Source organism: Rosa rugosa, chromosome 1, assembly GCF_958449725.1.
Source record: "Rosa rugosa chromosome 1, drRosRugo1.1, whole genome shotgun sequence".
NCBI classification, from domain to species: Eukaryota; Viridiplantae; Streptophyta; class Magnoliopsida; order Rosales; family Rosaceae; genus Rosa; species Rosa rugosa.
Genome location: NC_084820.1, coordinates 45525072 through 45550030, shown reverse-complemented (window position 1 = coordinate 45550030; position 24959 = coordinate 45525072). Strand labels below are relative to the sequence as shown.

At 39.6% G+C, this 24959-nt stretch overlaps 4 protein-coding genes across 5 annotated transcripts; 3 read left to right on the top strand and 1 right to left on the bottom strand.

The window, feature by feature from the left end:
* The first annotated feature begins 9165 nt into the window (after window positions 1-9165).
* On the top strand, window positions 9166-12245 carry LOC133738609 (uncharacterized). The gene is made up of 5 exons (XM_062166185.1): window positions 9166-9581; window positions 9829-9916; window positions 10058-10157; window positions 11053-11141; window positions 11480-12245. Exons 1-5 carry the CDS (start codon window positions 9404-9406, stop codon window positions 11724-11726), a joined length of 702 nt encoding a protein of 233 aa, XP_062022169.1. The 5' UTR covers window positions 9166-9403; the 3' UTR covers window positions 11727-12245.
* A 563-nt stretch (window positions 12246-12808) lies between these two features.
* Window positions 12809-14029, bottom strand: LOC133729010 (lariat debranching enzyme-like). The gene has a single exon (XM_062156483.1). It carries the CDS (start codon window positions 14027-14029, stop codon window positions 12809-12811), a length of 1221 nt encoding a protein of 406 aa, XP_062012467.1.
* An 806-nt stretch (window positions 14030-14835) lies between these two features.
* Window positions 14836-18802, top strand: LOC133725089 (protein KINASE OF THE OUTER CHLOROPLAST MEMBRANE 1-like). 2 transcript variants are annotated; one of them, XM_062152194.1, is made up of 5 exons: window positions 14836-14999; window positions 15956-16325; window positions 16483-16574; window positions 16654-17127; window positions 17638-18802. In XM_062152194.1, the coding sequence occupies exons 2-5, from the start codon at window positions 15960-15962 to the stop codon at window positions 18563-18565; spliced, it is 1860 nt and encodes a 619-aa protein (XP_062008178.1). In that variant the 5' UTR covers window positions 14836-14999; window positions 15956-15959; the 3' UTR covers window positions 18566-18802. The 2 variants fall into 2 exon arrangements, with proteins under 2 accessions (XP_062008178.1, XP_062008177.1); XM_062152193.1 differs by having other exon boundaries at window positions 15953-16325.
* A 980-nt stretch (window positions 18803-19782) lies between these two features.
* Window positions 19783-22147, top strand: LOC133725090 (uncharacterized). The gene is made up of 4 exons (XM_062152195.1): window positions 19783-19970; window positions 20198-20343; window positions 20792-21311; window positions 21597-22147. The coding sequence occupies exons 1-4, from the start codon at window positions 19912-19914 to the stop codon at window positions 21763-21765; spliced, it is 894 nt and encodes a 297-aa protein (XP_062008179.1). The 5' UTR covers window positions 19783-19911; the 3' UTR covers window positions 21766-22147.
* Window positions 22148-24959: the final 2812 nt, after the last annotated feature.

Here is a 24959-nt window from a genome sequence, read left to right as displayed (position 1 = left end):
AGATGATCTCAGCCTATCTTCGTGGAATCCACAAGATGGGCCATGTCACCTGTACTATCAAGGGACCGGCGAATGAGGAGAGTGAAGACTATATGAAGTGGGAAGATGTTGATGGACTTGTACTATCAATTTTGTACAAGGCCATGACTGGTGAGGTGATCCAATATATTGGTCATTGGATGTGATACTGCTGCAAAAGTTTGAAGATGCTCAATGATCTTTATCTGAATGAATTTGACTTCTTTCAAATCTATGAGCTGTTGTGCAAGGCAACAAGGATGAAGCAGGATGGGTAGGCAGTTTCAGTGTTCTAAACTCAGCTGAAGAATGTTTAGGCCGAGATTGATCAGCGGCGACCGAACAAATTGAAGAATGCTGAGGATATTGCTTGGTACCAGAAAAAGAAGGAGTTGGAGCGACTGCACCAGTTTCTGAGTGGATTGGATGCTAGGCATGGCAGTGCCAAGGGAAAACTACTTCGTAGGCAAGAGCCTCTTTCTCTTATTGAGGCTTTTACCTACATCCGTAAGGATGAATCTCAGTAGGATAGTGCAAAGACAGTCCATACAGAGATCTCTAGCTTGACCATCCAAGCCAAGTCCCCACAAGCTCAAGATCCATCGCCTGGCTTCTTTACATCACTATCTGGACTTCGTCCCATGACTTAGGGTCCTTCATCAGGAGCCAATTTTGGTGGGTCTGTATGCCAGCACTGCAATCTGGTTGGACACACCAAGGAGAACTAATATAAGTTGGTTGGGTATCCTGTTGGATATTTCAGCAGACCCAAGCCAACTGGGCCTCGAGGGAGAGGGAAGGCAGCTGACAATCTTGTTCAGAACTCAGAGCACTTTGGTGTTGCAGGGCAAGATTATACCTCAGGCAAAAATGACAATCCTTCAGTCTCAATGGTTGGTAGAGGTACTGGTAAGATTAGTATGGTTTGAAAATTTCTAACTTTGTAGGTTCAGATACATGGATTATCGATTCAGGTGCTTCAGACCATATGACCTATAATAGTACTTTATTAGCTTATCCATCCCTGATGTGTCTTATGTTACTAATGCTAATGATGAATCGTTTCTTGTTCTAGGTATTGGGTCTATAAGAGTCACACCCACCTTAGTATGTGCCTGACCTTTCCCATCACCTAATTTTTGTCCCTTAACTAAATGTTCAATCCCTGTGCTCTGTGACATTCTTTCCCATGTATGTTGTTTTTCAAGATCTTCTGAGCAGTGAGATAATCGACAGAGGGTATCTGAGGGGGAGATTGTTTCATCTGGATTAAGCATATGCAGGAGAAAAATTTAGGAAGAATGTACCAGTCGCTTTGACTTTGAATTCTAGAAAGCTGAATGAAGTTTGGTTATGGCATAGACGCTTAGGGCATCCTTCTTTTAGTGTAATGCGCAAAACTATGCCCTTTTTATTGGTTGGCATTGATGAGTCTTCTCTACATTATGAAACATGTGTTTTGGCGAAAAGCCATAGAGTCAGTTATCCATTGAGTTTTTCTAACAAAAGTTTCATTCCTTTTGAAATTATTCACTTTAATGTGTGGGGGCCTTCTAAAGAACCCACTGTGTCTGGAATATGATATTTTGTTCTCTTTATTGATGATTGTACTAGATTGTCTTGGGTTGCATTGCTTAAATCTAAGAATGCTATGTTTCCTGCGTTTCAAGCTTTTCAGAAAATGATTCAAACACAATTCAATGGTCTTATCAAGGTTTTTTCGTTCTGATAATTTTGGGGGTGGGGGGAGGGGTTTGCCAATCATGATTTTCAAAAGATTTTTCAAGAACAAGGCATAATTCATCAAACCACTTGTCCCCAAACACCAGAGCAAAACAGTGTGTCTGAGCGTAAAAATCGTCATCTCTTAGACATAGCTCGAGCATTATTATTTGGTACTCATATGCCCAAGTATCTGTGGGGTGAGGCAGTCCAAACAGCATCCCATCTTATCAATCGTCTTCCTTCTAGTGTCCTTCTGGGGCATATTCCCTTTGAAGTCTTATCAACCCATGTCTCCATTCCTTCCTTCCATAATCTTCATGCTCATGTCTTTGGTTGTGTTTCTTTTGTTCACATACCAAAAAATCAGAGGTCAAAGTTGGATGCCCGGGCCCTCAAGTGCGACTTTGTAGGTTATGCCTCTCATCAAAAAGGTCACAAGTGCTATCATCCTCCTATACGGAAGTTCTAAATCACCATGGATGTATCATTCTATGAAGGTATGTGTTATTTCTCCCTCACCAACACTTCTCTTCAGGGGGAGAATGAGTTTTTGGAAGAGATGTTTGTTGGTGGAGGATTGAAAAAGACTCAAGACAAAGAGGAAAGTACTGGGATGTAACAAGAGGAGTCATTCACGGTCAAGGAAGGGATTCTACAACCTTTGGAGGAAGAAAAATGACATGAAAATGAAGCTAAAAATATTGGAATAAAAGGAAATTCGACCAGTCGAGAACAATTTTCGACTAGTCGAACTGAGGAAAATCAGCAAGATCAGGATTCATCGAAGGATAATTTCGACCAGTCAAATTCTGGAGCTGAAGAAGATTCTACTCAGGTTGTTCCCTCATTTGATACTTCACCCCCTGTTGCTGAACTCTCTGGTCAAGAAGCTTCACCTCAGGTATGTCCAATAGCTACTCTTAGTGATCCTATAGAGTCAGTCTCTTCTACATATGTGTTACCTAGTAGAACTACTCATGATAAACCAGCTAAAAGATAAGAGCCTTCCATAACTGTTAAAGCCAAGTATCCAGTTGCTAACTTTGTGTCACACCATAGGTTGTCCAAACCTTATGCCTCATTTGTGAATCAAATGTCCTCTATATATGTGCCTAACGACAAAGTGCAGGAAGCCATGGAATATCTAAAATGGGCCAAGGCAATGGAAGAGGAAATGGAGGCATTGGAGAAGAATCACACCTAGGAACTGGTCCCACTCCCACGTGGGAAGAAGCCTGTTAGATTTAGATGGATTTACACTGTGAAACATAATGCAGATGGCACTATAAGAAAATATAAGACAAGGTTGGTGGCTAAGGGGTCATATGGGATAGACTATGATGAGACTTTTGCTCCAGTAGCCAAGATAAACAATGTCCGAGTATTACTATCACTTGCAGCAAATTTGAATTGGCCTCTCCATTAATTTGATGTCAAGAATACCTTTCTTCATGGAGAGCTTACTGAAGAAGTGTACATGAACTTGTAATGTTGTGTGTAGTTTGAAGAAGTTCCTTTATGGATTCAAATAGTCTCCCTGAGCGTGGTTTGACAGATTCACTCAGTCCGAGAGACGCTTTGGGTATAGGCAAAGCAATTCAGATCACAAGTTGTTTCTGAAACACCAAAAGGGGAATGTAACTGTTCTTATCATATATGTGGACGATATGGTTATTACAGGGGATCATTTGGCAGAAATTGGAAGACTTGAGAAGAAGTTGGCGTCAAACTTTGAGATGAAGAATCTGGGCGACTTGAAATATTTTCTGGGGATTAAGGTAGCCAGGGGGAGAGATGGCATCTTCCTATGTCAAAGAAAGTATGTACTTGATCTCTTGGCAAAAACATGCATGTTAGATTGTTCTCCAATTGATACTCCGATTGAGCAAAATCACAAACTAGCATAATATATTGATCAGGTTCCAACTGAGAAGCCTCGTTACCGAAGGTTAGTGGGACGTCTGATTTACTTATCACACACTAGACCTGATGTTGCTTATGCAGTTAGTGTTGTGAGTCAGTTTATGCATAATCCAAGTGAAAGGTACACAAATGTTGTAGTAAGAATTTTGAGATATTTGAAGTCAGCACCTGGAAAAGGGTAAATGTTCCCTAAACATCAACACCTTGATGTTAGTGGTTACACAGATGCAGATTGGGCTAGTTGCATCATTGACATGAAGTCTACATCTGGTTACTTCACCTTTGTACGTGGGAGGTAACCTTGTCACTTGGAGAAGCAAGAAGCAGAAGGTTGTTGCAAGATTAAGTATTGAAGCTTAACACAGAGGTATGACACATGGAGTGTGTGAGCTCTTGTGGCTTCGTAGTTTGCTACGAGATTTGGCTTTAAACTTAAGTCTGCTCTACAGATGTTTTGACTATCAAGCTGCAATTGAAATCTCTCAGAATCCTGTGCAATATGATCGAACAAAGCATGTCGAGGCTGATCGACACTTCATTAAGGAGAAGTTGGATTCGAAGTTGATCACCTTTCCTTTTGTTCCAACTGAAGAACAATTAGCAGATGTACTTACCAAAACTGTATCTAGCAAGTTGTTCTATGACTCACTGGACAAGTTGGGTCTTCGAGATGCACGTTTATGCCCCAACTTAAGGGGGAGTGTTGACTTGTGAGTCATAATTAGAATTATTAGGAGAATATATGTATTTAGTAGTTACCTTATATGAATATGTTTTCTATATTCAGTTGTACTAACTTGTAGTACAATTGGTTGTGTAGTACTTTAGGGTGTGAATAATACATTAGAAAATTCTCTCACAAATATTTATCTTCTCCAACTCAGTATTTGACTGTATATGACAGATGAGTGAGAGAGTGAGTACTACCCCGCAAAGTCTTTTAACTTCTTCTATGGGTCACTTTGATCATCTTCTTCCACTGTTTCGTCTGCAACTATCCCACCTCAGTTTGGGTATTTGTTGTAGCATGAAAGAACAAATTCAAGTCGATCAGATAAAGCTATACACCTAATCCGAAAGAAAAGCTTTGTCATGCATATCGTCAATATCCATTCACCCTCAGTTTCAAAATTCAAATTTGTTCACCAAGGGACTTGAAGATCTCTGAAGATGAGTGTGCACAGATAGGCACAAACAGAGAGCACATTCTCAAATGATAAAAGTGAGCACGTACCAACTGGCTGGAACTTGGGTCGAGTATGTGAATGGATACAGGTAGTATTACTGAGTAAAGCAAGTTCTTCAAGCCATTCACGTTCCTTGACAGTAAATGAAAAGAAAATATGTGGGTTAAATTCCAATAATAATGTCCATTGTTTATAGCTTACAGCATTATAAACCTACATATATCTTCTCTCTCTACTCCCCCCTCCTCTCCCATATCTTACCGCTTAGTGCATTCTTCAGCCTCCGATTATTAGATGAATCCAAAAACCTCAAGTGAACCAACACGCCAACCTCGTCCGGAACTTCTTCGATATTGTTGTCACTCAAATTCAACGTCCTCACGCATTTTATTTGTAATATCAACACTCGGCTAAGACTTGTTATTATTATTATTTTTTTGAATAAAGAGTTGGTGCTACTGTCATCAAGCCTTGATTAATGAAATCGTTGAATACAAGGGGGGGCATTAAGCCTATACCTCTGATTACAATAAGCATCTAGAGTATTTCCCGAAATAATATCAGGAATCTCTACATAATTCATGTATTCTAACAAGCACCAACTAGCAAAGAGTGCTCTACTGGCTACTTCATTCGCTTGACATGGCCGTGATATAACGGAAAGATAACTCGATATGTAACCCGATTACAACATAGCATAATGACCATATACACAACTTTTCTACTATGTTGCAGCCGGATAATAGATTCGTCGACACTTAGCTTCACCTTGCCACTAGGCGGCAACGACCATTTGCGAAGCAAGGAACTCGATGCCTACCTAGAGCAGACGTGGCACTATGAGTGCATGCACAAGCACAAAGCCTGACTCACCTTACACAACAAGTGTAGGGACTTATTACTCGTAAAAAGCGCAAACGAACTAAATAACATAAATAAATAACAATTTTAAAGAAAAAAAACAGCTAGGGTAGGACCTAAGAATGGAGCTGAAACCCAAACACTAGCAAGGATATCATAGCCATGTAGGGCCCAACCCAATTCAAGCACAGCCCATGACAACTCCCCATCGTCCCCGTCGCCCCTCCTATGTCTGGCTGCCACTTCCAACAAGCCACCAACCCGATTGCCCAATGGTTGCTCCACCACCCTTGCCCTCTAAATCTGATGCACCATGACCTGCATCCTTCCAATCCAGATCGAAACTGGAAACACAAACCCAAGAAAGATCGGTGACAATCCAAAATAGATCGCAACTAGAGAACGGAGGCAGAAACCTCGACTGCCCTATATTGGTCCGCGTTCCACCAACCAACCGCGCTGAATCCGTCGACCATAGATAAACCCCGCGATGACACTAGCCTCCAACCCCGCCTAGCTACGAGAATCGGACCACCACCCGACAACAACAACAACAATCACCTCCACCACCTCCCTCAAATCGCAGCGATCCAGGTTAGAATCCCAACGAGTGAGGACACCACTACCTCACAGCAAGTCCAGACAACATAGCCCGTCTGACAACAGCGACCGGACGGAGAGGGGAAAATTTTTCTAAACCCTAGAGCGCGTATAGAGAGAAAAAAAGTTGTTTCAATAAGATGCAGATTCTTTTAATAATAATGCTTTTTTCTCAAAAAAGGAATATATATTATTTTTATCTTATTAAAAAATTAACAATATTTTAAGATCTTTAAAATTAGAATTTGAACTTAAAACGTCTTCTTCTATTCCGAGGGAGTTAGATACCACAAAATAAATATTTAGTAGGTTAAAATATAAAAACTTTTGTGACCCAAAAAGGTAGAAGAGAAATGTAAAAACTTTAATCCTCATAAATCAAATTCTTGGTATCATTATTGGGAAAATGCCCATTTACCCAATTTTAGCTTAAAATTTGCCCACTTGCTCCACTAACTGTTTTTAAACCCCGTTTACCCAAAACACTCTAAGGGATTATTTCCCCTTTACCCAATTAATTCTTTTTTTCTTCTTTTTATTTATTTTTGGGTCTTTTTTGCCCTCTCCCCCCTCACCGATTTCTCTCTCCTCCCCCCTCACCGATTTCTCTCTCTCTCTCTCTCTCTCTCTCTCTCTCTCTCTCTCTCTCTCTCTCTCTCTCTCTCTCTCTCTCTCTCTCTCTCTCTCTCTCTCTCTCTCTCTCTCTCTCTCTCTCTCTCTCTCTCTCTCTCTCTCTCTCTCTCTCCAGACGACGTCGGATTTCTCTCTCCCTCCCTCCATCCCTCCAGCAGGTCTCCCACGACGCCTGCTCTCGCCATCGCCGCGCCGAAACTCGTTGTCGTGCTCTCCGCTGCCAAGCTCGACTCCAAGCCGACGATCCTCGTCGCTGAGAAGCTCGGCGAGGCCGGGGTTGACCTTCTGAAGGAATCGACGACGGACTGAAAACTGCTATCTCGGACTGAAAACTGCTATCTGCTATTGTGCAATCATAACCATAAAAGTTGTAACATTAGTGCCCCCCAGTAGACTTTGTATTGGGGGCCAATGATGACTGCTTTATTTATTGACGGACTGAAAACTGCTATTCCAATGTAAATGTAGTGTTAAATTGCAGTAGTCGATAAATGAAAAAAATTGTGTGGTTTGTGTCAGTCTAGTGGGGGGGCAGTAGACAGAATATTGACCCTCATAATGTGGGTTTTTAGACATTATCTGTTGTTTTGAGTGTGAATAACTTCTATAATCTGTGAAACATAGGAAGCGGTGTAATGTTTGATGGTCTATTGGGGAGCAGTAGACACATTAGTGCCACCCAATAATGTCTTTCTTAGGAGACAGTAATCATCTCTTGTTGATTATAAAATGATTATTTTGGTTTTTTTTTGTGATAAAGTGCAATACACTGTGAATCCTTGAAACTGGTGCAAGTTTTAATGGTTTAGTGGGGGGCAGTAGACACATTACTGCCCTCAAATAATGTCTTCATACGAAGTCAGAACCCTTCACTTAACTGGTGCAAGTTTTAATGGTTTAGTGGGGAGCAGTAGACACATTACTGCCCCCAAATAATGTCTTCATACGAAGTCAGAACCCTTCACTTAACTATCATTGACAGATTATTGTAATTTAATAAACTCAAAACAACATAAGACTTATCAAAACTCTAATTTCAGTGATTAATTAACCACAGTTAAGAAATTAGTGGGGGGCAATAATCTGTCTATTACCCCCCAATAGACCACAGTTTTGACGTCGTCCGAGACCTGCAAGCGAAGCCCAGACCCGATTCCGGCGTGGAGCTTCGGAGCTTCCCGGACATCTGACGAACAAAACCGGCGAAGCCCAGAGGGGTTGGGATCGTGGAGTTAGATGGCGTCATCCTCTGGTGGTCCGACGGTGGGACAGAACGGCGGCGGTGGAGGCCGACATTGACGGTGGAGTGGTGGGCGTGGTGGCTCAGAGAGAGAGAGAGAAAGAGAGCCTGAGACGAGGTTAGAGAAAGAGAGAGAAAGAGAGAGAGAGAGAAATCGATGAGGGGGAGGAGAGAGAGATATGAGTGTAATTTATTAATTAAAATGAGGGCAATACTGTCAAACACTGTTAGATTGGGTAAATGGGGTTAAAAAACTCTTGGTGGAGTAAGTAGGCAATTTTTGGCCAAAAATTGGGTAAGTGGTCACGGCCCCTTTAATTTAATTCTCGCTCTCTCTTACTACTTGGGCTAACCATAAAGACTTAATCCTTATATTGTTATTCTATTCTTTACAGTCCTCAAAGTTACTCATTAGGTTCGATATAACGTAATGTTTATACCTTAAAAGTGAAAAACTTTCGCATTGCACCAAAATTTATGATGAACCCTCCCTGTATTTCATAGATGGTTTATTACTTAACGTAATAAACCTTAACGTAATAAACCTTAACGTAATGTTTATTACTATTATGATGAACCCTCCCTGTATTTCATAGAAATGAATAACTAAAAGGTCTTCATGCAATTTGATTGGTTTTTTACAAAGCTAATCTTTGTATTACGTTATACAACATGAATTGTCGGATTAAAAAATTATAAAGTTATTATGCCTTAATCGCAAGAGAAGGTGAATACGCTCGTTCATCCCTTCGGTGAACCTAAGAATTGTCCTTAGTTTTATCGGTTACAATTAAAGTATTAAACAGACGCACGTATCTGAAAGGAGTTTGAAAAGAAAATACAGGGGCTTAAAAAAAAATCCTCCACAATAGGGGCTTTAAAGTAATTTTGAAAAATAGAAAAGGTAGCCGTGCGCTATAACTGACAAAAAGAAGCCGTTGGGGGAAACTTTAAATCCTCCCCCACTCTCACTAAATGTCACGCGCGCACCAGAAAGCCAAATGCTTCGATCAAACCAATAACGGTCTCTCCGCTTTCAAACCCTCACTCTCTCTCTCTCTCTTTTCTCTGCAACGCTCTCCCTAATCACCACTATATTGGATTCTGATCTATTCCAAAAATACTCTGCAATTTGATTTGAGAAACATTGAGCTTGAATTTCAAGTAGTGAAGGTTCTGGTTCTCACAGAGTCAGAGAGAATCTGCACTAGTATATATGAGGGTTTTGAAGCTGATAGAGCGGCGGCGTTTGGCTCCGGTGACGCGAAACGACGTCGTTGATGAGAACGAAGGTGTACGGAGCAGGAGGAGGAGCGTAACTCACTCGTATAAGAAACTAGCTCCGTCGCCATTGCTCACGCTCTCCGTTCTGAAGCTCGACGGCTCTGTTTTCGGTAATTCGTATTCCGTTTTTGACTTTCTTATAAGTCTCTGGCTCTGCTTTGTGGAAACTGATTTTTTGGAATGGAGAAAGTGGAGTTTGGAAAAGTGCTTTTGAAAAAAGCTATTACTTTGTCTCAAAATGGTGGGACTTGAGTAGAGCCCCTAATTGAAGGAACGGTTTCTTAAAGTCAACCCAAAAGTGCTTTTTGTTCTCTTCTGCATTTGTTAAAAGTAGTTGATGAAATCTCGATTCTACAGAAATTCATGTTGGGAGGACAGCGACAGTAGCAGAGCTCAAACAAGCAGTAGAGGTGGTGTTTACTTCTTCTATTTGCAAGATTCCATGGTAAAGCTCTCGGATTATATGTAATCGATTTCGTGAGGCCTTTTCGAATTTGGGATTTTTTTTATGTGCTTTGGTTGGTGTAATGGTGTTTAACATTGTCTCTAAGATGCAAAGGCTATTTGATGATTTTTGTGGAATCAGGTCACTAGTTTGGGGGCATTTCTGCTTGTGCCATGTAGGTAAGAAGCTAACTAATGACAGAGCGCATATTCGGAATTTTGGGATCAAGGATGGTGATCAAGTATGTGCCATAGGAATATCAACTTTTTTTTTTCAATAAAGTGTCTCCAGCCGTTTTTTTCAGTTGCTGCACTTTTGAATCACAATGCATATGTCCACATCGTAAAATTGTGTTTGCATATTTAAAGATAGCTATGATTGGATGACTTCTGTATCGCTTATGCAAATCTATAGTATTGACCCTCAGTTGTTCTAATTTTACAAGCATTTATTTGGATATCATCGTCCAAACATCTGACTCTTCCAAATCCGTATTTTGATCTTTATAATTGCTTTCTGGTAGAGAATCTTTTTTGACATATGTCTCTTGTGTGAAAGCTAAATTTGAACCACTGATACTTTTGAGTTATACCATAGAACTAAGTAGGAACGTAAATATGATGATCAACTTGTATTCCATTCCATTTGTACCTTTTTGGTAGAACTCTTAAGGCATAATAGATATGAAATATGCAATAAAGATTTAGCCCTAAAGTGGATGCACCCCTGCTATTTTAGGATGCACAGTGAAATGATAGATAGTGAATTCTTCAGAATTTCTACTTCTACATGATATATAGTGAATTACTCAGAATTACTGTCTTAGCTCATTTAGCAGGTTGTGGAGTGAAGTTTTACCGCACAAATTCTCAGTGTGCAGCAATGTATGAAAAGTATACCAGCATTTATGTGTGCCTATAGTTCAACCCTGTTTTATGTCATCTATTTATGCTCTGATGGGAATGGAGTAAGGGATGTCAATATCATCATGTTTGTTTTAGTTAACTTTTTAATATGCCATATTACAGTCAATAACTGTCAGCCAAGTAATGCCATTCCTTTTTCAAATTCATCTCTATGTCTTTCCTTGAAGCTATTGCCGGCAAATTCTTAATGTTTGTTCTCTGGTAATGCAGATTGAATTCATTAGGCATATGTCCATCAGCAACATGCCTTTGGAAAAAGGGTCTAAGAATGAGACTGTGCCATACAAACAGCACTTAATGTAAGAATCGCTTCCAGTTTTTTTTCTTTATGATTGATTTACTCTGGGTAGTCAGGCTCAAGATGCATTCAATGATATTTATCTGTTCTTAACACTTTGCATAGACAAGCTCTGGCATCAGGGTATAAAGTACTTGTAGGAAACATTTGAAAGATTCTCAATAAATATTGAAAATAAGATAAGAAGGCTTAGCTCTAGAGTTGAAAGGGCTAAATTAGCTAACTGGTTTGGATCTCGCATAAATTCCATCTTCTTTCAGTGCACTATTTTTCTTCTTTTATGTTTGCACATTTTAATTCATGTGTAACTGAGAAATGGAAATACCTGTTGACTTGAAGGTTGTCATATGGATCCAGTGGTCATGAGGAGGAAGTAGAGAATGGTTCAGAGGATTTCGACAAGAATGTAAGTCAGGAGGACAACTCTGAGTATCCCAATAGAGCTGTGAAGGAAGGTCCTGTGCCTGGCTTTAAGTTGCCTCGTTTCTGGAAAGGGTGGCTCTCATACTCCAAGGTTGTTGAAGGTTTTAAGAGAGGGCAGGAATTATTGATTGAGATGCCTGAATTCCTCAGGAAGCGAATCTAGGATGATGCATCGAAGGGTACTTAGCCACAGCCACAGCAGTAGAATCCATTTCAAATTAAAGTATGACCTGTTTGAGCTAGATTTCCGAGGCATATATTGTATGAAGTTATTCTGTTGCAGATTAATGCCTTTGATGCTCCCTTGGTTCTACACCTATTTTCTGCATCTAGGCAAAAAAGCGAAAAAAAATGAGGCTGTATCTAAATGATGCTTGGGTAAGTACTAACTTACTAATTCTAATTCCAATATTCTCCTAAAACAGATCTTGTAAATACTTTTTCCCCGATTCTTAGATGAAACAGGAATTTGGGTTGTCTGAACCATGGATATTAGGCAACAACTATGAATTTCAATTTGACAGGAAATTGCTGAACTGTATGTCTGTATGAGTTTTGTTTAACATAAATCTTAATCTTTGCTCCTCATTCTTTTGTGTAAATTAGTTTGGATGTAGATTTGAAAAAGTGTTAATGACAAAATCAAGAATAATGAGGCTGCGTGCCAAAGAAGGAGTGAACAGGTCCATATATACCAGTGTTATAACATAAAATTAGCATTGCTTGCATGACTTTAACAGAGGGGGTTGTAACATCAATTTTGGCTGCTTTAGAGTTTAGACAATTATCAATAAACTGAAACTCAAGTTTCTCAGATCCCCTTGGATTAGCCCAAGTGGTGAGGGGAGTCTAGAAGTGGATTAAGATCAGTAATTCCATTAGCTGTGAGTTTTATCAGATGCTTTACTATATTATCTGAAGTAAATTGTTAGCTACGTACTATAGTACTCCTAACTACATGTATTACATAATTCTATTTGTTCCAAAGTAAATGGTATCTTTGTATAGAATTCTCTGGGAAGAAAAAGAAATGTTGCCTTTGATTAGACTTTAGACTTAATTTTGGCACTAACAGAAGCTAGCACCAAAAAGGATATAACTACATAATTGAAGAATTTTTACAACAAGGATCACCACCACACTGGATTTCCAAATATTTTCATGTTCAGCATCCACAACCTCTTTCAGCAAGGTCATTCTTCTGGATCTGTCTCATCCACATCATCAATAAAAATCTCTTCGGGGTTATTGTAACTCATCCGCATCATCAATGAAAATCTCTTCAGGGTTATTATAACCATGGCTAGATGGAAAAGAATTTCTTGTTGCATCCAAAGATTCTGACATGTTATCAAGAAGGTAAGGAAGTTCCAGAAACTGCAACAAAGATTCTGTTTGAGGATTCCTAGGACATACAGGAAAGGCACCACTTGAGTAATCAGATTTCTTAGAGGGATTATGAGATGGAGCTGTCTGGCAGAATTCAAAAGGTCTGGCTCCTCTTGCTTGTAGCTTACTCCTCACCCAGTTTCGACAAGCTTCCTTGTCAAGATACACATTACTGAAATTCGCACTTGCGATGGTGAGAGGGAAAGCAGGGTTAAACCGTCTAGTTATTTCGAGCCATTCCTCATCATATTGAATCTCATAAGGCCCTGGCCCTGATTCAACATCAATAACCTGCAGAAAGTCCCTATGTTCACCACACTTATCAAGAGCAAGAAAATTCGTCACCGGACCACCTTCCCCACCGTGTTGAACACGAGCTGCAAATTTGCAGTGCAGATGAGCTGAAAACCAATAGGGTGGTTTCAGTTTCTCTAGCAAGTAAGCAGCAGCATCACTTCCCAGCTTTTTCTCCCGAACCTCCTTCGTAAAAAATGGTTTCTTTTGAAGGAGTTGCTTCAAGTCTCCATGATCAGTGATGTTTACAGGCCAATCATGTGAAAGAAAAATATCGATCGGTTCCTCAACCTGCATGAGTTTGTGTACGTCATACTCGCGAACATGATATACAGACTTGATGGTATGTTCATTATAAGGAGGCCTCTCATAGTGTCCTGAACTATAGTGATCTCGCGATTTATAAATACCAGAGAGGCCACCAATGCGAAGGTTTCCGAACTTGACGACCCCAGCAAACCCTAAGAAGTATATATTTGGTGCGGCCCAACCTCCGTAGTAGAGTTCCCAGAGATAGTTAGAGGCTTCGTGGTTGCCGCCGATGAATATGGTGGGATAGGGAGCGATGGCCTCGCCGGAATAGTACTTCCAAAAGGAGTTCATCTTCCTGTGTTTTGGAGACGCCTTTAAGCTCTTCAAATCGTGTTCATTCCTGACGGCCTGAAAGTCTCCGCAGCAGAGGAGGAGGTCGATTTTGGTGTCGTGAATTCTTTCTATGTGTTGGAGGGTCCTGTAGACATTGTCGAGGTCACCATGCATGCAACCTTCTACTGCAATTTTCATTCTCAAGAGGGATGGCCGGAGTCACAAAGTGCAATGTATTATTGGAGGAATGGCAAAGCAACCTTGTATATATTGAGAGTTTCCCAATCTTTAGAGGAATGGAGTTTTGGGTTTTTTCCAATGCCAAGAGGATTGGAGTTTTTCTGAATACCCAGAGAATTGGAGTATTGGGCATTTCCAAATGCCTAGAGGATTTAAGATTGATTGTTTGTTTGTTTGTTTTTTTTTTTCCTTCGATCAAACAACAAGTTTGTAGTAAACTATCGTACTCAATCTATATAAAAAGTGACTCTCATACTAGGAAGAATGTTGAAATTTTGCCATACTTATTTGGCTCGAGTGCAATCTCTGAAAAGATGTACGTAGAGTCTCTCATATTGATCATCATTGCAAGATTTTTCATAGAACCACCAAGTTTCTTTTTTTTTTTTTCTTTTTTTTAATTCTTTAATTTTCTATTTTGTGAATTGACTATGTTGTCCCTACCGCTGAGTTATACTTTTTAAATATACGAGGATTATATCGGTAAAAAAATTCAATTATATAGAGAGTGTAGCCAAGAAGATATGCTATGAATGAATAGAAGACGAACGGTTCCGTTACAATCCAATCTCAAATATAAATCCAAAAATATTGGGATAGGGTGAGCACTAAATTATTTGATAGAGTGACAACTTGACGCATAATTTCCAGTGACGTGTCTCTACAAGCAGCTTCATCGCTGGACATTCGTTGATGTGGCTATCAAATTGGGCCAGGTGCACCGAAGATTCGGTACCCCCTCGCGTCACGATTCCATTCTATTCTCTTCTCCTTCTCCTTCTTCTTCAACCATCAAAACAATACAAAACACCAGTCGCGCTCCCACTCGCACATAAATATCTCACTCTCATTTTATAAAAAAATGAAACTTTTTCTGGTCTAGTTCGAGTTTCGCTCCCGGACGTCACGGAGCTTCTGTTTCTCTCCAGTAAGTCTCTGCTTCAATTTCAAATTTTATTTTCATTTCCGGTACCTTTTGTTTCCATTTTGATCGGTTTTTGTTTACAAAATTGGGTGGTTCGAGCTTTTTGTGCTGATGCTTGATGTGTTTTGGGGTTAATTATGACTATTCCTGTTTATGTAGCTTTGATTGATGTTAGGGCTTGGTAGTCTTGAGTCTCCGGAGACTTGCAATTTGATTGTTAGATGTATATTTTGTTCAAGTAAATGATCTGATTTTTTTTTTAACCATAGGTGCAGTTTGTTCAAATAGTACTTTCTGTTACACCCAATCCATGAATTGGAATCTTTTGTACCTTCAGTTGTTTTCGTTTTCGCATTCGCCTGATACTGATTTGCAGTATCTTCACACACTGGCGCTGTTGAGACTTAAGCTTGCTTCTTTGTGTAGTAAAACTCGTAGAGATGAAATGGAGTGAAGAACTAATATGTAATGTCATCGCGGTTGTAGTTTTCGCATTGAAAGCCTCGAGTTCTCTGTGGATATTATGTTTGAATTCTTTCTCCTTGTATCATTGTTATTCATACACCTCATTCCTTTTAACAGAGTATTCATGCCATTTTGCAGACTTCTAATGTGCTAACTAATTACAGCTCCTCAACTAACTAAAAAGCTACTCTACTGCTAGTAATGACATACCGCCCAGCGGCTGGAACTTGGAACATTATTAGTGTTTGTAAACTTAAATATTCTCATTGACATGGTTAACAGAAGTTAACCGTATCAACTATGTATCTCGGATATTTATTTCATAGCCAGACTACTATTTCAAGCTCTTGGGGAAATTTCTTCCATGTTGTTATTATTAGTTTCTCTTTCTGTAGTTACTTTGCATGTTGATTGTATATTTTATATGGCAATAAAAAGGACGTTGGCAGATTATTGACTTGGAGCCTGTTGGTTCATCAATGTATTTTTAGCAGCAAAATGGAGCAGCAAATTGCAAAAGAAAAGCCTGCAATTGCTTTCGAGTATGAGCTCTTTGAGGGAGACCCTGATCATCTAACAACTGTTGTAGCTGCACTCACTCCAACTAGTCCCTGGATCAATCCTGCCTCATTGAACTTTAAGTACCGAATTGGACGAGGCCCCTTTGGTGATGTATGGTTAGCAACTCATCATCAGTCAGCAGATGATTATGATGAATATCATGAGGTAGCAGTTAAGATGTTGCATCCTTTGAAGGAGGAGGACAGAGAAAAGTTTCTGCACAAGTTCGAAAAGTTATTTTTCAAGTTCCGCAGACTGTGCGGTGTTTGTTGGTTTCATGGTATCTCAATCATTGATGGAAGGGTGAGTCCCATGGCACATCATTTTGCAATATATTTAGTCATATTTTTTCGTTTTCACTTTTAACTGGACGAATTCTGTTATTTGTCCCGTGCCTTTCTCTTTCATAGCATTGATATTGGTAGTACCTTGATTAGTGGTCATTCAAATGTCTTGGCAGATCTGCATCGCTATGAAATTTTATGAGGGGTCAGTTGGTGACCGAGTTGCTAGGTTGAAGGGTGGAAAACTTCAACTTTTTGATGTTTTAAGGTTAGTTATATATCTTTTCTGTGTAGCATATAGTTGGTGTTATTAGGAAATCATAACCCAATGTTGTGAATGTTTACAGGTATGGGATTGAGTTGGCAAAAGGAATTTCAGAATTGCATTCACTAGGGCTTCTGGTGCTAAACTTGAAGCCGTCCAACATCCTTGTAGATGAACACGGCCAGGTGGTCCTTGGAGATTTTGGAATCCCATTTCTACTTCTTGGGGCTTCATTGTCTAATCCTAATATGGCTTTTAGACTTGGCACTCCGAACTACATGGCTCCAGAACAGTGGGAACCCGAAGTGAGGGGTCCTATATCTTTAGAAACAGATTCTTGGGGCTTTGGATGTTGCTTTGCAGAGATGTTGACTGGTAGTCAACCCTGGTTTGGGAGTTCAATTAAAGAGATATATCATTCAGTTGTGATCAAGCGAGAAAAGCCACCTGTTCCAAGTGGTTTGCCTCCTGCAGTGGAGAATGTTATCAACGGCTGCTTTGAGTATGATCTCCGTAATAGGCCTTCAATGGAAGATATCATACGTGCATTGGAAAGGTATGCACTCTCTGGATATAATAATACCACTTATAGTAGCCAAAACCTCATCGTGTAGAAACTTACTTGAACACCAGAAAACTACTTTTACCCTTCTACTTGACTGTGCGTACTCATACCATAACAAACTGTGCCTTTCTTGCTTGTTACCCGTCCCAAACTCTTTAACATTTTATTACGGCTCTTATGACCTTCCTATAATTAGCTATCTGTTACCCACTCATACCAGCTAGATTCTTTTATTTCTGATAAGAAACATTGCGACATCACTAAGTCAGCACTCAGCACCCTTTATTCTATGAATCTATTTGATAACTAGAAACAATTTTACACAATACAAAATCTTATGTAGTTGTTAAGCTTCAAACTGCTTCTTCGTAGTCTTTTGTTACTGTTGCAACTTCAAAATGATGCTCATAAAATCTATTAGTTTTAGTTTTCTCTTATGTGAATGAAGATATTAAACTTTAGGATTTCTTTCATGCTGATTATCTGCTACTAAACATGCAGCTCACAAAAAGATGTTCAAAGCGATGGAGAATGGCTTGGTTTAGGGAGCAGCACACCTGCTGGAAAACTTAGTAGCGGTAGTTATAGTGCGTGGCATCTCTTAAAAGATGATCTCCAGGTTGGAGACATAGTTCGCTCCAGAAAGCCAGTAAATGCACGCAAGCGTCAAGCTCTTGATGTCCCTGAAGGAATTGTAACTGGCCTGGAAAGTGATTCTGGTAGTGCCCTGGTGAAGATCCCTCGAGCGCGCAAGCCTGTCAGAGTATCAGTGTTAACACTTGAGAGAGTCACATCTGGCTTGACAGCAGGTGATTGGGTGCGGTTGAAGGGAGAACTGCACAAGCACTCTCCTGTTGGAATTCTTCATTCTATACAACATGATGGAAGTGTTGCTGTTGGATTTATTGGGCTAGAGACTCTATGGAGAGGGAAATCATCTGACATTGAAATGGCTGATGCATATTATGTAGGAGAGTTTGTGAGGCTGAAGGCGAATGTGGTTTCTCCCAGATTTGAGTGGCCTCGTAAGGGTGGAGGTGGGGCATGGGCTACTGGAAGGATCTCACAAGTCCTTCCGAATGGTTGTCTGGTTGTGAGGTTCCCTGGAAGATTGGAATTTGGAGATGAAGCTTGTAGCTTCTTGGCAGATCCATATGAAGTAGAACTAGTGTCCTTTGAAACTTGTCCTGGTCTGGTCAAAAAATATCAACATGTTGAGGATTTTCACTGGGCAGTCAGGCCACTTACAATTGCATTTGGTCTCTTTACAGCCATGAAGTTCAGCTTGTTTGTTGGACGAAATGTAAGCGCAAGGGTGAAAGGCCGAAGAAACTCACTACAGGGCCAGAGCGGTGGAAATTCAGCTTGGCTTCCTCCGCCGGTTGCAAATCTTTTCAAAGAAGGTTCTTCTACTGCTACTGCTAGGTAGTAGTTCATTATTGTCATCAGGCCAAATAAGAATGGGACTGGAAGATCATGGTCGAAACTCGAATGCTCTCAGGTTAAAGAAAAGATGTGTCCATAAGTAGAATGATGCAATTTGTAAATATTTTAAAAACTGCAATTTGTACATACTTTTTTTTTTTTCCTGTGGTACAGCAATTTCTACATACTTTGTAAATATATAATCTTATGTGGAAATGCCTACTCAATCTGCATTGCATCATGGACTTGGGGGGAGCTGAGTTTGGGTGAATCTGAAACGTGAAAACTAATTTTACCCATAACTGGTATCCAGAAATCTAATTGGGTAACAGGTTCAGCAGCAACTCTATTCTATTATATTTGGGAAAATTCTTGACTGATGCAATTGCCAGTACGGGACACCATCCTATTGCTCAAGTTTGGAAAAAATCTTTGCCATTATCTGCTTGTAATGCTCACTTGTTTGACAGTTTGGGTATAAGTTGTACTAGGGGTTCTGCTCTTTAGTTGTTGTTTTATTCCTTGTATCGAAAAAAAAACTCTATCTGATTATATTTGGTCACTTTTCTTAGTATGTACTTAAGGAAGTATACTTTATACCATAACATTGAACTCGGTGAAATGAAATGATTGAATAATTGAAAAATGAGATTATTCCGGAATAAACATTGAATGCTAAGATTACACATTGAATTTCTGGTAATAGATCCATAATCAAAAAAGTGTTTGTGATTGTTCAAGAAGAAATGAAACAAAAGATACGGTAGAGCTAGGACAGTTATTGTATGAGGTCTACCCAATGCTAGATGCAGAGGCGTATAATAGATCTACATGAACATCATGAGCTGTCCCATAATAAAACCGGTTGTTGCGGATACTTTCTTCTCGGTTCCTTCTTCTCCTTCTTCCATAATCTGAGCTTGGAGAAGGAAGAGATAAGAGGACCCTATGAAGAATGTGGTCAGAAATCCATGATAGAGTCCGACACACCCTAACTTATTCGAATTGGTTCCCAAAGATATATAATTTTAAGAGTCAGTGTACTAAAGTTCATGGTCGGATTTGTTCCATTTTGGAGCACAAGCTGAATGAGTTTTGACTCAAACTATAACGAGCCTATTTACGGCCTTAGAACAAAAATAAAATAAAATTAGGGGTTCACATTAAAAGATATGTAAAAGGTTGGGTACTAGAACAAATACCCAAAATAATGTAGGGGGGTAATAAGTATACTACTCTTTTTCTATTTCTTTGTGTCCATTTTTATTCTCGCTCTGGAAAATCAGTTACAGCCAGTCTCGCAGTTCAGAGTTGAGAGAAGTGTGAACGCCATTAACACACAGAGAGAAAATGCTTCAGAAAAAAGAAGCAGCGGCGATGAAGGGGATGGTGCCATCTCAGCCCTCCATGTAAGTCATTTCGCCACCTCTCTCTTATTTGCTTCTTGATTTTTAAGCACGGAACCTCTGGGTTGCTGAGAATTTAATCAGGACAAAGAAAATGTGGGTTCTCAAGAACCCTAATTCACTCTTTCTGCTTTTCTTGATGAGAGGAAAAATGGGCATGAATTCAATTTTGGGCGCCAAGAAAAGAAGGGAACCAAGTTTGAATCTTTTTATTGATTTTGTTGCTTCAGGAAATACCCAGATGAAGATGATGAACATGAAGTGAAAGAAGGAAATGCGGGGTTGGCAGTAGAAGGTGGTTTTGCAATTGAGGACATCGCTGAAAAGTTTCAGTCTCAGTGCATCAGCCTTTACAAGCGAGACCTCTCAAAACGAGGTACGTTCTGATGTGCATATTTGGGATTTGAAATGCTAGCTAGGAAGAGATTGGTGCTCATAATTTGAGTAGAAGCCTTTTACTTGCTTTGAATCATTTCTAGGAAAACCGAGTGTTAATCTTTTCTGGGCCAAGAATGAAAACCACAAGTTTTTGGGATTACATGGTTATAGATTCAGTCTTAGGAAAACTGCAATATGAGTCTATGTATTGGGGTTCATCAAGATTGGTAAATATTTCTAATTCAGAGGCGGATTTATATTCTTGGTGCCGGTTCTCGCAACGTTGGTTTCTGTAGTATTAGTGGGAGGGTGTAGAGCTTCTTCTGTAAAGAACCAAAATGTGGATAAGTTTTCGACTAAATGATGCATTCTGTATGTTTGAATGGAGGCTGTTATTTTTGCTTGGTCTGTGTTGTAGACAAAATGTAATATTATATGGTTTTCAGGTGAAGAGCTCACTTTTGAGAAGAATGGCGTGTGGAGGCAAGAGCAGAAGGGCAGAACTGCAAGGCTGGAGAAACAGCTCAGGTTGAGGTGGGAACTTGAGGAGATAATTGAAGAACAAATGAACAGGTTCCATGCACACTACAACTTGGATATGGTCCCAACCCGCCTCAAGGACATTTCCCAACTCCTCATGCCCAATTGGACTCCGCCCGATGAGATTGCCTCCATAGGTTGGTTCGGTGATTGGCGGCCCTCTGCCATTCTGGAACTCGTGCGTTGCTTGTCTGCTTCCTGCTTTCCAATCTCTGCTAGCACGGACCACCTCTTACTGCAGCTCATTCATGAGATTCGGATCGAAGAGGCAATACTTGATGAGGAGATGGCTGAGATTCAGTCTACATGTATCCTCTACCTTCCGTTTGCTCCAATCAACATTCAATCAGGTGGATCTGCCTTGGCTTGTGTTCACTCTGAGTTCAAGAAGATTGAAAGGGTTATCACAAAAGCTCAGCAACTCAGGTCTATTTTCTTCCTTCCATAGTTTCTCTGAAATTGTTCCACTGTTGCAACTTCAAGAAACACGACTGTTAGCAATTTATATCATCTCAGATCTAGTGAATACATGTGTTGGAATACCCTATACTATAGGGGTTTGGTTTTGCTTCTCTGTGATGATTGTTTGATCTTATTTTTTGGCTTTCCCCCATACTTTGTATTCCTAGTAAGTAATAACTGTATATCCTCCACAAAGAGATAAAGGAGAGGATAACTAAGTACCAGATATGTGATGCTGTATGCTAACAGGTTCAAGGCACTGGAATTGGTTTTGAAGAAGATACTGAATGAAATTGATGCAGCAGAGTTCTTAGTGGCATTTGAGGGAATACAAGATGCTATTCACCAGTTTGCCGCAAACCAGAGGTTCCAGAAGGGTCCAGTTGCTATGCCTGTCAAGGCTTTGGGGTCTGCCTGAGAACAAAGGAGATAAAAGATCGTGTGGGACTTGCTAACCAAATCAGAAACAGTACTCACTGAAAGAAAAGATGGCAAACCTCTTTTACTTGCCGATTGTTGCTGTATGATATGATATCTTATCATAGTCTTAGCTTTGATGGACAATCTCGTGTTGTCTAAACAGTGTGTGTAGAGAACTCAAAACAGATTTACAGTGTCATTCATTCGAAGCTGTTCATGTAAATATGTACAGAGCATGGAGTTCGAGTATAGTTTGGTTTGCAAGGGGCCAAATTTTAGTGAGAAGCATACGGTATGCCATTTTTGTTGCACGTAGACGTAGACGTAGTATGCCGTATTCAGACAACAAGTCAACAAGTCAATAAGGTTGGACTGCTTAGTTGATTGTTAATTTGGACCAAATGTTATTATCTCTAAACGAACTTGGAAAATGTTAGATTGTCCAATTCACATGTATAGTTTGGAATGAATGTATTCTTACACTGAAGGGTGTCAAATTACCCTTGCCAATCCCACGAGTATTAATGACATTCTATTCACAATTTAAATTTGAATATAATCATTTTTTGGACAGTTGACTCAACTTTATACATGAATAGGTAATACATATTGGGAAGTAGACTCCGACCTTGTAGTTTCCCCAAAATAATACACATACAAATAACAATTATAGTTCACTATTCAGTGCTTTCTAAAGCTCGACTCCAAAATAATACACATACAAATAACAATTACAGTTCACTATTCATTATTCAATGAACCTCGTATCTGATATAACTAAAGAGTGATGGACACTAGGCTTGTTTTTCAGTAAGTTTAAAAAAAAATAAAGAAGAACTGTCCTTGCCACCACTAGCACCGGTAAAGATGCAACCAGATTGATGTCTAATAAATATCCGGCGGGTTAAAATTGACCAAAAATTGCCATGCAAGTGGAAACCGCACTTTCCACCGCCATCGCCCTTTAATCATAAACCCAATTTTTTTACGATCTAGATCAAACAAAGGCCCACCAACCCCCCCTCAAGGCATTGGATTTGGCATTTCGGAAACCTAAACCACCATCGGTGACAACATCCCCCAATTTCCTCTTTTGATCGCGTCATGAGACTGAATTAGGGCTGTTACTCGGTCGGTTCGAATCGGTTATAAGTATTACCAACTTCAAAATCAAATATTTTGGTTTCAAAATTGAGTTACCAATTTGTTTGGCTCCAATTTTGCTGCAGCTGGTCAACAGTCTCTTTTCTTGCGCGGGCGTGCCAGCACCGTTCGGGTGCGGTCGTCGGGGGTGTCCCTTGACCTGACTTCTGTTGAGCGATTGTAGACGAGGAGAGCACCAACCTCGTCGTGGGATTCTTTCTGCCTCGTGGCGAGGACTTTGCTGAAGTTTCTTCTTGTTAACACAATCGATACTCAATATTGCAGATTGAGTAGAGCGAAATCACAGGGAAATGTTGAGATCTTGCTAAAGCGTGACTTTAGCTTAGCTGGGTTGCTAGGGCGTTACCCTTGCTTGGCTGGTTCTGTAACCGTTGTGGTCGCGGCACTACCGTCGGCTCCCGAGGAGACTAGGACCGAAGTACGTTGACAGAGGGTTTGGTGGCACTGAAAGTCGGCTTCTGAGAAGACTAGGACTAGGAGTGTGATCACCGCTAAGAGAAAGAGAAAGAGAGGGAGAGGAGTTGCTCTTAGAGAGGTTTGCTCTAGAGAGAACTTAGAGATGTTGTTGTTGAATGTGAATGTGTGTTTTAGAATGAGAGGAGAAGGTGTTTATATAGGGAAGAAAAAGAAGAGTGAAATGATGAGTGGAAGAAAAATAATGAAAGTAGATCTAAGTTCACTTGTAAAATATGGAAAAGATAGAGAAAAGATGAAATGAAAGCAAAGCATGAAGGTGCAGCAACATGGAAGTGTTGATGATCTATTAAAGAGATTGTAGAAGAAAAATATATCCAAGGAAAAAGAGAAAAGCATCTAGCTTTCTTCATGTGGGTAGGAAACATGAACATGTGAATATTGAGCTGGTTTTAGGTCAGTTTCTGCCCCTTTATTCCTTCAATTATTTCTCCAACAAGACTTCATTATATGCCTTCGACTTCTTCATATGAAATGTTCCACTATGAGTGTAGATCATCCTGACAAATTTTCAGATTTTTATTCCATGTGGTTGGACCGAAAATGCTGCTGGACCTCTTACAGGTCCAGTTTTCCAGTTTTGCTTCTGTAGAAAATTGGGCTGATTGTTTGAAGGCCTTCCACTCAAAAAAAGCTCTTGCACTCTTCATAAGAAATGATCATTGGGCTGTCTAGAATGGATCTGGAAAGTTTCACCACATTTCGATTTCATTTGGTTAGTCTGCCACCCCTCCTTCCTTGTCTAGCTCGGTTTTTCCTAGCCGAAGTAGGAAAATATGCTAAAGTTGACTTGTCATACTTCCATAGTAGGCTTTATTTAGCCTCTAAATATATATTTCGAGCTTGTCGACAATATATAGCTTGAGCCACTGATATTGGCTCAATTTCTCCAAGACGTGCCTTGTCAGGCCAAAATGTTCATTTTGGGTCCAAACACAATTATCAACTAAATTTTTTGGTTTTTAATTATATCTATCAAATTTGGTATTTCGGTTTTTTATATTACCAACTTTAGAATAACTAATTATCTGTAATATAAATTAGAAGAACAATACTAGATTTTTCAATATTATAGTCGTAAACTTTGTATTCATCTACTTATTATAGTTTTTTTTTTTTTTTTTTTTTTTTGTACATATGACATCAAGTTTTAAACATTTTCAATAAAACTAGGTTATTTAACCATCTTTGACCAGGTTACTTAAAATACATGCACTATTAATGTAATATACGTAGAAATGTTCATAGTATTATCAAAGTTTTTATGTTTACTTCTTAATATACATGTATGTGTATTTAGATAATCGGTAAATTCGGTATTTACCAAAATCAAACTAACTTTTTCGGTAATTTTTTATTTCGGTTTTATTGGTCTCGATGACCAAAAAATTGGTTTACCAAACCTAAAACATCGGTTGGTATTCGGTCAGTTTGATACCAAACCAAGTGACGTCCCTAGATAGAATCATGAAACACCGATAAGAAAACACTACTAAATACGGAAGGAGACCCTAACCCAGCTCAAGGTTTGATATTACATGAATGTAATAGGGG

Coding starts and splice junctions, on each gene's coding strand:
- LOC133738609 (XM_062166185.1), top strand. CDS start 9,404: ATGAGGGTTTTGAAGCTGATAGAGCGGCGGCGTTTGGCTCCGGTGACG. Junction 9,917..10,057: donor TCTATTTGCAAGATTCCATG/GTAAAGCTCTCG, acceptor TTGTGGAATCAG/GTCACTAGTTTGGGGGCATT. Junction 11,142..11,479: donor CCATACAAACAGCACTTAAT/GTAAGAATCGCT, acceptor GTTGACTTGAAG/GTTGTCATATGGATCCAGTG.
- LOC133729010 (XM_062156483.1), bottom strand. CDS start 14,029: ATGAAAATTGCAGTAGAAGGTTGCATGCATGGTGACCTCGACAATGTC.
- LOC133725089 (XM_062152194.1), top strand. CDS start 15,960: ATGGAGCAGCAAATTGCAAAAGAAAAGCCTGCAATTGCTTTCGAGTAT. Junction 16,326..16,482: donor TCTCAATCATTGATGGAAGG/GTGAGTCCCATG, acceptor ATGTCTTGGCAG/ATCTGCATCGCTATGAAATT. Junction 17,128..17,637: donor ATCATACGTGCATTGGAAAG/GTATGCACTCTC, acceptor CTAAACATGCAG/CTCACAAAAAGATGTTCAAA.
- LOC133725090 (XM_062152195.1), top strand. CDS start 19,912: ATGCTTCAGAAAAAAGAAGCAGCGGCGATGAAGGGGATGGTGCCATCT. Junction 19,971..20,197: donor GTGCCATCTCAGCCCTCCAT/GTAAGTCATTTC, acceptor TTGTTGCTTCAG/GAAATACCCAGATGAAGATG. Junction 21,312..21,596: donor ACAAAAGCTCAGCAACTCAG/GTCTATTTTCTT, acceptor GTATGCTAACAG/GTTCAAGGCACTGGAATTGG.